This window comes from Pteropus alecto, unplaced genomic scaffold (genome assembly GCF_000325575.1).
Source record: "Pteropus alecto unplaced genomic scaffold, ASM32557v1 scaffold5, whole genome shotgun sequence".
Lineage (NCBI taxonomy): Eukaryota > Metazoa > Chordata > Mammalia > Chiroptera > Pteropodidae > Pteropus > Pteropus alecto.
This window is the reverse complement of record NW_006441953.1, coordinates 2,386,352-2,400,824: the sequence shown is the minus strand read 5'-3', so window position 1 is coordinate 2,400,824 and position 14,473 is coordinate 2,386,352. Positions and strand designations below refer to the sequence as shown.

At 39.3% G+C, this 14,473-nt stretch overlaps 1 protein-coding gene across 3 annotated transcripts in view; it reads left to right on the top strand.

Annotated features, from left to right (window-relative positions):
• Positions 1-12,027, top strand: part of MANBA (mannosidase beta) — an 83,118-nt gene extending 71,091 nt beyond the window's left edge. For all 3 annotated transcript variants that reach the window (XM_025051795.1, XM_006918876.3, XM_025051796.1), the window contains exons 14-17: positions 4,352-4,496; positions 7,165-7,307; positions 8,177-8,431; positions 10,751-12,027. In XM_025051795.1, the coding sequence (XP_024907563.1) occupies positions 4,352-4,496; positions 7,165-7,307; positions 8,177-8,431; positions 10,751-10,975 (768 nt within the window). In that variant the 3' untranslated portion in view covers positions 10,976-12,027. The remainder of the gene's footprint in view (positions 1-4,351; positions 4,497-7,164; positions 7,308-8,176; positions 8,432-10,750) is intronic.
• The last annotated feature ends 2,446 nt before the right edge of the window (positions 12,028-14,473 follow it).

The following is a 14,473-nucleotide window of genomic DNA, read 5'->3' as shown; positions in this document are numbered from 1 at the left end:
TGCAGGAAGGGGATGATAGGTTTTTGTAGACAGCTAGCAACCTCCATCACAGAGGCAAAGCTGGAATTAGAACCTTAGGTCTTGGCGTTCTGGTCCAATTTCTTTTTACCATACCATCTGTTTCTCTAAGGAGACTGATTTCATAAGTGTAATCAGGCAAGCTGCTGAAAATAGGCATATTTTTGAAACTAAAATAAGATTTGTCTGCTAACAATGGGACTGAGTAACCTTGGAAATGACTAAGCATTTATCCTTCTAATATGTAAAGATTGCCCTCTTTAGGAAAGTGGGCATGAGAGTATAAATATAGGTACAATTTTTAAAGGTTGAAAGAGGCGATTGTAGAGATATTCCAGAGGACTAGGATTGTACAACATTCTTTTGAGAAGGATAGTGGGCAATGGCCTTCTGCATTTTTATGAACAAATGTGTCATTCATTAGCCCTGACGGGGGCACCCACTGGTTTGGGTAAACGCAAATCCATGTCGTTGGCTTGGCACCATCTGTCTATGGCATGTACTGCATCATGCAGAACCGGGAGCACTCAGGAATCTCAGTTACCCCCCGTCACACTAAGTTCAGTGTGATAGGCTGCTAGTTAGAGCTTGCCTTGTGCTCTTTTCCTTTCATTGCTAGCAAGGGTAAGGAGTTCTGTTTGCATTTTTTAAAAAATTTAAGATTAAAAAATTTAAAGGATTATTAATATTTACCTATTAAGCCAGAAAAGGTAAATTACAGTGAGGAACTTGTTGGAATAGATATACTGAAATAAACATATCTTGCAGGTAGTTCTGAAAATTGGAATAGTTTGGGGACTAAAAACTCAAATGTTTATAGGGAACAGGCAGGTGATTTAAATAGATGAGAGTATGATTATTGGGAGTCGTGGCAAAATGGAATGTGGAGGCCCTGACTTAAGACATTAAACAATGACAACATAAACAAAAAAACAAACAACACCCGCTGTGTGGCCCAATTGAAACCTGCGTGGAGCTGAGTTCAGCATGGAGGCCACCAGTTCATGGCAAACTCTTGACTGGTTTATAATATAGTCATATGCAACAAAAACTTTGAAATTTATCATATATTATCACCAAAAGAAGCAATGCAAGAAGCGAAGAAATTAATTGGAACAAACTGTTCTTAACTCTTGTATTAAAAAAAAACCAAAACCGTTGAAATGCCTAATAATTGGAGAAAGATTAATCAAAAGTGATATAACTATATAACCACTCAAAGCACAGAGATATATAGAAAGTGCCAGCTCATGGAAATGTACATATGTGAAAATTAAGTAAGAGTAGAACACAAAATTACAAATATATATGTTGTAATATATGTTAATGAAGGCTGGAAAAGAATTTAAGGTGATGTAAATAGACGCTCATCAGATTTTTTTTTTTCCTGAAAAGAAGCTTAAATTAACCATGAAGAAAAAGAAAATGCAGGTCACCTCTACCAAGAACATCAGTAATGTATCGAGTTGTCCTCTGGATTGGATCTAAAGAAGCACGAGTGTGACTATTTCCTACTCAGTTATATGTTAGTATTTTGTTCCTACCTCAGAATTCTGGTTTTTACTTTTTCCCTATTCACCCTACTTTATAAATCTGGATCCAAGGAGAGCATTTCCAGTTCTGAACTTCTTGAGTTTGGGATACCCCTCTTCCCGTACACTCGTGAGTGGATGCTGAGCCAAGTTCCTGGGGGTAATGTTGAAGTGTTGCAGGTTCTTTGGCTCCTTGGGTATATGAGGAGAGGGCCAGACTTTGAGAATACTTCAGGTCCTGGGAGTTCCAGAATGTGGGCCGGCACCCAGAGTGGGGTGTCTGTGGTGATTGCCATTTGGTGCCTGAACTTGGCCTGTGCTGGGCCAGCAGCATCTCCTGGGCTGTCTAGGGTGACTGGAATCCCTCTCTACCTGTTGTTAAGCATTGGTGTGATGAGGACCTCCTCAGGCCTCCTCTTGTGATCCCTTTTCACACAGCCCAGAAAGCAATGGCTGATTTTTCAGGAATCTCAGGACAAGAACAGAGATTTCTGGTTGTTCTGGCCTCAGGTATGTGTGCTGCAGGGGCAAGGACTGTGGCTGGCTTGAGTTTTGTGCCCAAAGGCCAATTTAAGCTTGGTTAGTGGGGGTATTTATTTGGAAGCTCAGGGTGATTTAAATGAGTTCAGATTATCAACTCTTTTAAACAAATGTAAAGATTACTTTCTGTGTTGATGTGGGCTAAGATCCTCTAGTGGGCATATATTCATTTCTTGACTGCTTCATCTTCACTGAACTTTCTAGAAGTTGCTCCACAACACTGATTTTGCACAATAACTCAACAAACCTGTGAATGCTTACTCAAAGGACTTAATTTCTCTGTGCCTAACAATCCAGGCCTGGAAGTAGATAAATCTTTCTTCTTCGGTTTTAGTTCAAGCAGGACTGTTATTTTTATAAGGGATTTGGCCACAGATGCTGAGTCTAATTGCAGATTAGCCTGACTGACAATCAGAATTCTTAGGTCTCTTTTTCTGTTTCATTCCCTCTGACTCAGTGTTAGATGAAAATATTCAGACTGCATCCATGGTCATTTCGAATTGACACCAGTGCTGCTCTGTTGGTGAGATTCTTACTTCCTTTAGAGCATATTTGCCTGTAGTCGTTGCTGTAGTCCCAGTGGTTTGGTTCCTGAATGAGAAGGGAATTTCTTTATCTGCTCGGAGCTAACATTATCTCTTGCTTGGAAGATTATAAGAGCTGTCTAAATGGTCTCCTTATATCTACTGTGGCCGTTCTGCCTTTAGTAGTCAGAGTTGTCTTATGGAAATACAAATCTGGTCACTTCATCCTTTAGCATGAAAGCTTCCTGTGATTCCAGTTGCCTTTAGGCTGTGCACCAAAACCTTCCCAGGTCTGCCGCTTCCATCTCACCGGCCTCTCTCCCATCATTCCCAGCTCTCTGTGCTCCCCCACCTTGGCCTTGTAGTTCTTCACCTGTGCATTCTCCTCTCACCACATGTTGTCCTCTCTGGCTGCTAGGTCCTGCTCTCTCTGCTCTTCTTTGAGGACAATCTTCACCCGTCAGCTAAGCCCATTGTCTCTACTGTCCAAGCTCCTAACATTGTACACCTCTCCTTCTTAGCACTTTTCCTGTTTAAAGTTAACATTCATTTGTGTGAATCTTTGATTAGGCATATCTTGTACACAAGCCAATAAGTTCCATGAGGATGGGCTGTATCTGTCTTTGCCGGCAGAGGAGCTTACCATCGCCAGCATGTAACACATACTGTAGGTGCTTATTAATATTTATTGAATGACCATGATTTCTCTTTGTGTTACCCTTCTGGAATTTTATGGCTCTGCCTCATTTAAGTCATAATTTCATCTATGACTTCCTCACTAGCCTGCCTACCTCTATCTTCAGATCCTACCTTTATCAGAACTTTTCCAGCTTTATAGGTAAGCATCTGAGCTTAGTCTTCTAGTGGCCATACATGCATTTTTTTTTTTTTCTTTTTCTGGGAAAATCCGGACCCTGCTCCAAGGCCGTCTTTTTCTCTGAGGAATCCTTGCAGCTCTGACCATTTCTCCAGGTTCTCATTGGTGACCTCTCCTAATGATCTCTCATCCATGAGCCTCTCCTAACTACAACTCCAAGCTAAGGACATGTGACACACAGCTTCAGTAACAACAGCAATAAAAGAGACTGATTTTTCAGTGACGATGACAATAATTAAGGGCCTTGTATTACGTTCTTTAGTGCCTTTTAAACAAGAACTAAATTCACTTTTCTCATTGCCGCAATTTGCTATCTATTCTGCTATCATGAAGAAATTGCAGTCATAAGAAATTTTACATTATCAACAGTTATGATATAAAAACAATTGCTTGACTAGAAAAAAGAAGTTAGGGATTAGACAATATCAGACTCATAATAAAGTTATTTTTCCCATAGAATTTTTTTCTAATAAAACTTAATGAAAAGGTTCATCACTGCAAAAAACTTAGCATTTGACTACATATAGCATTTGCTCCAGAACAAGTCATTTCCTGTCATTGCCTACGCTGTCATCAGCAAAGAACCTTTTACACCGTCCTGTTTTCTTGATCGCCCATTGTTATAATAAATCAAACAGCACGCCTCTAAAGCAAACCAGCTCTTATAGACAACAGCTTCTCTCAAGCTAAGAGGCTAGTTCCAGATCCAGTATAATAATGGAATATATAATGCTAATCAAATTCCCAAATTTATCCAACTTGCTTGAAAAAAATACCCCTCAAGTCCTGTCATTTTCTCAGATCTGGACAGCTTACATCAAACAATAACACCTGTGTTTTAATGTTTCTCCACGAATCAGGTGATGCAGGCCCAGTGTGTCAAAATAGAAACTGAATTCTACCGCCGCAGTCGCAGCGAGATAGTGAACACACAAGGGCACACCATGGGGGCACTGTATTGGCAGTTGAATGACATCTGGCAGGCTCCTTCCTGGGCCTCTCTAGGTAAGTGTTTCAGCATTCTTTGTGTGTTAGAGAGAAAGTAATACCTGTGGGGAGAGGCACTGAGAAAGAACAGAGGTAGAGAGGAGGTTCGCCAGTAGCTTGTCTAGAAACCACCTCAGCTCCCGCAACCCACCATCAGCCCTTCCAGGGGCCTTAGAGGCAGCCTCGTTAGAGTTCTGTGCTGTGCAGAGTCACAGAGCAGGCCAAGGCATTTATGCACAGGGACCTCAGCCACGTGTCTTATGATTATTGCTTCGATTTGAATTTATTTAAGAGGAATTTCCAGGGCAAAAGGAGCATTAAGATTCCTTTCTGTTTAGGAGAATTCAGCCACATGGAAGGTTGGCCCTTCTAAGTGTTAAAATGTCACTTTCCCTGACTCCCTTTACATCCATGAAGTCCTGTTTATTTTGCTCTATTTATCTCTTGGGGGAAAGGTAGTAGAGTCAGAAATCCAAGTAGGAAGATTCTAAGTTGAACCAGTTCAACTAGCAACAGGCGAGGTGACTGGCACGGCACTTACAGTTTCAATTATTCTATTTTGATACATTTAAAAAATTAAGGAGTAATAATAAATCTTCAACCTTTACCAGAGATGGTTTGAAGCAAAGTTCAGTTAATAATATACAGAAAAATTTTGGGTCAAAAATGAGGCAAGCTTGTAAAAGTAAAAAGGTCATGTTTCTGGCTGAGGCTCTTAAACTGGATGTAAATCCAAAGGCTGTTCACTGCAGCCTTTGACTAGTGCCACGTCCCCTCTTGAAGGAAGCTAGGTATTTGATCAAGTTTCTCTGGCCAAACTCTTTATCAACACTAACTAGATAGAAGGGTATTGGATGAGAATCAGGGGTAGACTCTGGGGAAGTAGCCTTCTGGAACACTAAACACCGGACAAAGAGATATTGTTCAAAGACACGTGGATGCTAACCCTGGTCTCTGCCTGTGGACGAGGTTGTGGACTTCTGAGGCTGACTTTGGTTCAAGAAATGGGAGAGCCCAAATTTTAAAACTTCTCTGAAATGACTGCATGCAGATTATTTGAATGAGTTCTTCAGAGAAGGTGGGTAAACCCAAGTATAGGAGTCTGATGGCAGAGCAAAACTTGGTCTGTCTTCTAAACTCTTGTGGGGCCTCTGTGGACAGGGTCACCATCTTCTCATATCTGTTAGGCAAATTAGGTCCCAGGGAGAAGCTGTGACAAGTTATGCTATGTCTTGTCCTGCTTTGGACAGCCTCTTAGCCTCTGTTTAATTCTCTTAATTGCCTCAATAAATCTAGTACTATAGTATGTGCAGGTAGGGGAGGTATATGTCACCTCTTACCATCTGAAATGGTAATACTTTAAAGGGATCAGTAGCTATTTGGACTCTTTGGGTTCTTATATATTTCTTAAAAAAAAAAAAACTAGTCTTGTTTGGAGTTATAATTTTGCAAATACAGAAATCTACTGGGCAGTTTACTTGGCTCATAAACTTAAACAATTACAGAGCTAATGGCAAAGCCAGATTTTGCATCGTATTTTAGTTGGTTATGCAGAGTATTATGCTGCTATCCATGCTTTGTCACTGATAAGTAACTAGGGTGTTTACCAGTGAGATATTCTGCTTCATTACTGTTGTCTTGAGTGTAGTCTATGTGTGGCCTTGACCAATGGAGCTACACATTAGAAATTTTTTTCCTGTAATGGATAGCACACATGAGAGCATGTAAGTTACTTCAGTTATGAGCCACCTTCTATTTATGAGAAAACTTTCCAAACATAAGTTCTAGTTCATTTTATAAATCTAATAGGAAAGGCCTCTCTACCCCTCCCCCATTGTTGTTTTTAAGGGGAACTACTAAGAGTTGAGATTGAAATACTGAAAGTTGAAATTTTGCAAAACCTTAAAAATTAGTTCTATCTCAACTTTACATTGTGAATTCTGTAGTTTCTCTCTCTCAGAAGTTGTTTGGTGATACAGTGCTTTGTGGGGTAGGATCTTCTGTTTGAATTAGAGGCATGTGGAAATATTTTTAGTTTGTGGGTTTAGCATACTAGACTATGCCCATGCAACAGGGCACAGAATTCGACAGATTTTCTACAGCTTCTAGTTGTATTTGAGGAACTGTCATTAATTGTCATCAGTGTAGATATTCTCCTCCAGTCTGAACTTGCCAGCCATATTAGTGATCACGGTCGTTTTGTTCCGCTCAGAGGACTTGTGCCCAGAGGAAAGGGAGACTTTGAGCTCTAAATCACTCTTACAAATGAATATTTGTAACAGGCATTCGCTGCCAGTGCTACTGATTTCCTTCTTCATGTATACACAACAAAAAGGAGTGTTGGTACATTGAGCTTCTGGAAGCAGAATAGCATGTGAGAAAGTGCTAGCTGGGAGTCAGGTCTGGGTTCAAAATACTACCTGTGGCATGATTGACTTAACTGCTTGAGCCTCTGCTTCCTCCCTTGAAAAGCGGGATGTTAATGCCTGTCTCCATCAGATGTGAGGATGACATGAGGTAATGTCCAAAATGTTCAGAGCCCTTAATGAACATGAGTTCCCACCCATGTTTTGTCTCCTCCCCCTCCACTCAGCTTCTAGAATCATGACAAGTCACACAGGGGGCCATGTGGATGATGACTGACTGGTGACCCTGCCCATCTCCTAACTTTCTTGACTATTTTTAGAGTATGGAGGAAAGTGGAAAATGCTGCATTACTTCGCTCGGCATTTCTTCGCTCCGCTGTTGCCCGTGGGTTTTGAGAATCAAGGTGTGTTTTTCGTCTATGGGGTATCAGACTTTCACCTGGACTGTACCGTGATGCTCACTGTAAGTCGCTTGGCTTTTTTTTCCTCTTTTATGATAGAGAGAATTTTAGATTATTAGTTATTTGGTTCTATTTCTTTTGGGAAAAAGAAAAGAGAAACTAATTTGTATCAAAATGTTTTTAGTGCCTGTAGCAGAAAATGGGCTGTCCTTGAAGTCAGAATACTTCAGGGTAAAACTTTGCTGTTTAGTCTGTAATCTTAAGCCTGATGTCTTGGTGATTCAACTTCCTCATCTGTAAAATGATACCAGCCAATCTTCTTAAAGGATTTTGTGGGTAGTGAATAAAAGAATTAGATGGAAGTGAATTATAAACCGTAAAGTGCCACTTGAATGAAAGTTGATTTATAATCATAAAAAGCTGGAAACAGCCTAAAATTTATAAAAAGAAATTTTAAAAAATGGCATGTTAAAGTATAAATCAGTAAAATTATTCAGAATGCATATGTAGAAAAATAAACTTGTATTTAAAACAGTGCTAGGTAAAAAGAGAGAGTAAAAACTCAAAGTAGTCTTGGTTAGCTACAATTTGGAGGACGTTGAGAATAGGTCATGTTTATGGAATAATTACAATGCCCCGGGAACTGTGCCTCTCATAGATTATTTTATGTGGTTCTCACAACAGCCTGTGAAGTTAGTACTTTTATTATTCTCATGTTACATAGGAAGAAATGGCGACTTTGAGAAGTTGAGTAACTTGCTTAGTTACATAACTAGTACTTGATGGGGCTGAGGTTAAACTCAGGTTTTATAGTCTCTTAGCCACTCCTGCTATTGTGACTTTCATTGATTATTACTACTATTATTCTCTAAAAATAAAAACAATAACCAAGATTTTTTTTTTTTTTTTGTTCTGTCTCGTTTCTCTGTAGGTGAGAGTCCACTCATGGAGTTCCCTAAAGCCTTTGTGTTCTCATGTAACCAAACATTTTGTGATAAAAGCAGGGGAGGCTGTTCGCCTCTATCAGGAGCCAGTGTCTCAACTGCTGAGATGTGGGAATTGTACTCGGCAAAGCTGTGTGGTTTCCTTTTACCTGTCAACTGACAGCAAACTTCTGAGCTCAACCAACTATCACTTCCTGTCCTCACTGAAGGAGGCCGTTGGGCTTCACAAGGCACGTATCACTGTAAGTACCAGTCGGCTGGGGTCACTGTGGTGTTGTGAAGCTGTTACGCATTTAGGCAGGCACATTGCATCTTGCTTTTTGAAGAACTTCTCCTTGGAATTGAGTTTACCCAAGGCCTGGGGAATTTTGTCCCCTTGCCACTGGAAGCTAAGACCAAATAGTTTTTATTTCTAATTCATCGTTTGTTTTGGTTCGTGCTCTTTCTGCTGTCCCATTACTTCACCCTAGCGGGGCTGGTGCAATGGAGGGAGAGGCAGCAGGGTCATCACCATTGGTCCCCCAGCTAAGTTCCGGGCTCTGTCCTGGGTGCTTTTAGTGTACCAACCCTGATGTACTATCATCATTTACAAATGAGAAAATGAGTCTGGAGAGGCTGAGTAACAAGCTCAAGGTCCTGTAGCTAGCAAGTGCCAGAGCCCAGTAGAAGCATTCCAATTTTGAGATTTTAAGTAGAGCTTATTAATTTTTAAAATTTTAGTCTATACTCTGATTAATTGCTTCAAAGTAGCTTAATCAACAGATCTCTATAATTGCCAGGAAAAAAAATGACATGATCAGGATGTGTTATAAAAATTGTGCAGCTGGAGAATTTGGAATCGATAGTCAATTGAAAACCTTTCCTTTTTCCTCCTACACATTATGATTGAAAATATTTTTCTAGGAAGTTTCATTCTCTATTTTTAGTGAATTTTAAATTTGTTTTACACTTTACTTCATTGAGAAGGTTGAAGTTGGCGGATATTTTTACATTTACTTTATAAAAATTCTTAATCCTTGAATTGAAAACATATCTTCTTTTCCAATTAATAATGAAATATTCACTTAATGAAATCTAAGGTGTCTGTAATAACTGATACGAAACAAATATGAAGGATATAGCATACATTTACATAGCTTCTTTCCAGAAAAGAGAAAAAAACCAAAAACTAGGAGACAAATTTGTGGTCTCTAGACTTAGGATTTTGAAAACAATTTTTTTCTTTCTTTAACTAGGTCTTTATTACCTTGGAGTAATTGGGAGTGGGAGAGAATTGGACTCCTTCTTTGTCTTACCTCATTTGAATTTCAATGAGACTTACCCTTTTAGAGGAAAATAATAGTAATAATAATAATAGTTAACATTTACCGCAAGCTTACCAGACTAGGCTGGAAACTTGCTTTCCCTGCCTCCCGGAAGCCAGGGGTCAGGCGGGAGTCCTGGGCTCTGCAGTCAGATATATGGAGATGAGAGTTCCAATCAGAAGTCAACAAGAACGAGCAGGAGCCAGAGTCTCTTCCGGCCTTTGCCTTCGCGCAGCAGTAGCTGAGGCCTCCCTGGCAGCCTTGTGGGTAGTTTGGGGCCAGCTGTGTGAAGTGCATGCCTGCAACTGCTTGAGAATTTGGGAATTTGACATTTAGCTTCAAGTCTGACTCTCTGACCCTCTGAGAGCTACCTAATAATACACTTAATTTTCTTTTTTGCTTCTACCAAAAAAGTTCTTCTTGTTTATAACTCAGCACTCGGAATGGTGATCGTACAAGTGTGTAAGGCTAAAATTATATATAGTGAAAATTTCCCTCATAAATTCTTTATGTCACATATATCATATAATGTTAGAACTACAGTGTGGCATGTTGAGGAGTCATGTTTCATGACAAACACAAAGCTTTAACGACCAGGTCACGCTCAGTCCATACTGACACTAAGAGAGGCGCGCAAATCCCCACCCTCTAGGGTGCAGCTCAGCCTCACTCAGGACGTGTGCTGATTGGCTAATTAATGACAAGATTTAAACTACTCTCCCCTTTGCTGATATCATGTGGGGTTCACACATGTTAAAAGTGCTCGAAATGTGACTTTACAGTACTATGCAATAAAAGAGAGAAAACTCCAATGCTAGAGCTTTTGCAAATGCCTGGAAGACTACTGCCTAGATTGCAGGATCGTTTCAGAGGTCGGCACCACTCTGCGGCTGGTTCCAGATGGATCCTGAGAAAGTCATTAAATGGCCCAGCAGTTATACAAAAATAGTTGTCTTTCGATACCCTGAGAAAAACTCTAAAAGATACCAAGCTTTGAGCTTCTTGTGAAATATTCTCCATAATAATAGGAGACTCTGTATATCTACACTTGGTTTTAGATTACAATTTCATAATTTCCCACAGCCTTAAAAAAAATTACCATATATTTTTTTAGTATTTGTCACAGTGCATGGAATATATGACGTTGGCAGTTGCAGAACCACAGTTGTAGCAAATGCACTCCTGGTTAGGCCCACGTAAACGTTCTGACAGAAAGCTCTTCCCTTATCCTTCACTTCATTTCTCTTTTTCTTTCAGGCTATCATCTCTCAGCAAGAGGATGCATTTGTGTTTGATCTGGAAACCTCGGCTGTCGCTCCCTTTGTTTGGTTGGATGTAGGGAGCATCCCAGGGAGGTTCAGTGACAATGGTTTCCTCATGACTGAGAAGAAGCGGACTATATTATTTTACCCTTGGAAGCTCACTAGCAAGAGTGAATTGGAGCAATCTCTTCATGTGACTTCCCTGACTGATATTTACTGAGGGAATCCAGTAAATGGACACTGGGATGAAGCATTTCTTTTATTTTTTTTCTTTTTGAAGGTAAAAACAATGTTAATGTGAGCGTTTCTCACATATGTAAAATTTAGTTCACATTTCATCAGATATTTGTATTGACAGAAAGCAGAAGCATTGACAATATATATTTTTTAAAAAAATGCTCACAATGTTAATGTGAGCGTTCCTCACATATGTAAAATTTAGTTCACATTTCATCAGATATTTGTATTGACAGAAAGCAAAAGCATTGACAATATATATATTTTTTAAAAAACTAATTTTTTAAAAAAATATATAGCATAATAGTTAGGCATTTCTATAATTGATGAAGTGATCCCCCGGTTACTCTATACATAGCCATTACAATATCGTTGCCTATATTCCCTATGCTGTACTCCATCTCTCTGTGACTGTTTTGCATAAAGCATTTCTAAGGCACTGACTGGAGCTGAAGGCAACCAGAGACAAGCTGAAGGGGCTGGGAACGCGGCTGCTTGCTGCCATGCCTCTGATTCATCAGTGTGAAGAGCATGTGCAGCATTCTTTTAGGGAAGGGCGTTTACTCGGGTCTCCTCCAACGAGGCTGTGCCTAGGTATGCTTCACTCTGTGCCAGGACTGTGTTTTAGTCCTTCTCTTCACGGCTTTGGTACCACATGCACCAGTCATCACCAACCGCCTCTCCCTACCCAAAAAAAGCCCACGCAGGTAGCCCTCTCGAGGAACCATAGGAACATGACCATGGAGCTTCAGATTTGGCTCAAATATGCTTTCCAGTGTAAAGGAGTAAGATTTAGACTTCTTGACCCTTTAGCTTGGGTTTAAATCATTTTAAATTTATATTGATTAATTATAAGAAACTACAAAATTGCTTTATTATGCATTATCATGTTTATAAAATTACATTGATGATAAAGTGAATAGGGAAAAATGTTAAGTACCAATTTGGGTAGAAATGTGTAGGAACTTTTTTGTACCACTTTGTAACTTTTTATAAGTTTGAAATCAATTAAAATTTACACAAATTGCATTGACATCTTGATATTTCATCTGTGGCATGTTTAATCATTCCATAAACATTCAGTTATGTCCAATACTGTGCTGGGCATTAATTCCCATTTAGTTCTGGCCAAGTTTTTACTCTACTTGATAATTCGGGAGAGTTTGAAGAATCTAGCCTAAGATATTTGAGGGGTTTTCTCTGGGAAGAATCATGCATTTGGTTATAGAATGGACCACCGATGAGAGTTTGGCTTTAATATCAAAACTAATTAGGTAGTAGTCTTGGTTTTAAAACAGAACTTTTAGGCATGGTTCAATGACTAAAAAGAAGCTAAATGTAGACAATCCAGATCTCCTCTTCAGTATCTAAGAGTTTCCTCATTTTATGTATTTCAGTATCTATATAATAGCCTTATGAGGGTCTGACACTTAGTGGTGTAACTCAGAACATTCTTACTTGATAAATATTATATCATTTTCTTGTCATGTTGAAAATTCTGTTTTATTAAACTGTTGCTGGGGGACAGGAGGAAATTCTTCATAAAACTGGAGAATATTCTATGCCAGGTGCCCTGTGGGGTAGGCTTTGAGGTTGTTGGGACAGAATTTACATCACAATTCTGCCCTTAGGAGCTCTAACTTTGATCAAGTTATTTAACTTCTATGTTCAGTTTTATTGTGGTAAAATAATTATATGGACCTTGTAAGTTTACTTTGAAGAATAAATAAAAAATGTCGCTGAAGGGCTCAGCACAGTGCTGGCAGTGAGGGCTCTGTAAGTAGAAGCACCATCCTGGGGTGTGATTTTGTCCTAGAGAGGGCAGGGCTTCCAGCCACACTTAACTTGGATCGGAATCCAGGTTCTGAGGCTTATTGGATGTGTGGCCTTCGGCAATCACTTTACCTTCTGAACTTTAGTTTTCTTATCTGTAAAATGAAGATAATAATCTCTTATCTTCGAAGTTGTTGTGAGGACTAAACAAATAGGGTTTGAAACAAAATAAATGCTAAGTACCTGGTGGTTTTGCTTTTTTAACATCATAATCATTATCATCCAATTAGTGCATGAAGCAATAGTAAAAAGGTAAATAAAGGCAAATGTCTTTTAAACATTTTTTTTTAAGAAAGGAAGAAGATATCAGAGACAAGTGGATTTGTTAAAGGAAAAATTAATGGACATAACTATATGCTGACAACAACTCATAAAAGGAGAGAGAGGTGCTACTTGCACGTTATTTCTGTAAGAGAATAGAAACATCCAGAACATTCTCCCACAGTTCATGTGTAGCACCGCAGTTAGTCATTTGTACTATTTTAATAAACTTATTTTGCTGCATTTACTGGAATAGAGGCTGATGTACTGACTTGTGGCTTTGGATTTCTGAGAAGGCTTTTCTGTTAGTAGTTGTGCAAACTGTTAATAGAATGGAAAGACCAGGATCAGATCCCTCTGCTGTGGTGGTTGCAAAGCACATTCCAGAGTGAGTGAGATGGAGCGTTCAGTCCACAGGATTACATCTTCCCAAGTTAGAACACAGAGAACAGTAAAATGGTAATTTTCTCATTCACAGTCACTATAACTCTTCTTATTTTTTTCTCTTACTTGACTTTTTATGGTGAGAGGTTTTCAAGCCATGGGAAGTATCTTGGAAAATAAATAAGAAGGTTTCATCTTCTGTTGGAATGAAAGTGAACTAGACTGCAAGAGAAATAAAGTGTTCCGAAAGTGACAGAAAGAATATTCTCAGATATGAAACTTATTCCCCAGCTTGGTAAGATTTAGGAAGGAAAACAAATGGGCATTGTTTGTGCAGGAAGTTCAAAGCATTTCAAACTATTTCCAGAGTCTCCCTTGACCGTAGATGCAATCTTATCAATTCTATAAGCACATGAACTGAGAAGAGTTATACAGAAAAGGTATTTAGTAGTATTTCCAAGTCAGTAGGTTAATTCTTTTTTTTTTTTTAATTGACTTATCAGAGGGTGTGAACCAGAGTGATGCCGTTCAAAACTCTAAAGATCCCAGACAAAACTAGTGTCCAGACACTTATATTTTGACTCTAAAGACTGTTTAAGAATTTATTAATTCATTTGCCAAGTAGTTATTGAGGGCCACTCTGAGCAGGCTCTGTCCTTGTCACTGGGGATATTGCAATGAAAAAATAGGCAGATAAGTCTCTGCTCTCAGGGACTGTCCATTGTAGGGGCAGATGGACAATAAGCAAGTAACCAAGGCCATTTCAGCTGATGACAAGTCCTGTAACGTTAGTGTGACCGATGGAGCAATGTTAGATAAGGCCATCTTGTTCAACATTTCGGAAAGTTGTTTTGGAGATTTAGGATAAAAAAATAAATGAAAAAAAGTTTTTCAGTTGATAAAGGAGTCGTGAAAGACCTTCTAATTGGTAAGCTGAGGGTGGGCTGAGCTGCCAAGACATTTTGGAGCCCTTGAATAGGGGCCAGATAGTGAAGGGACTTGG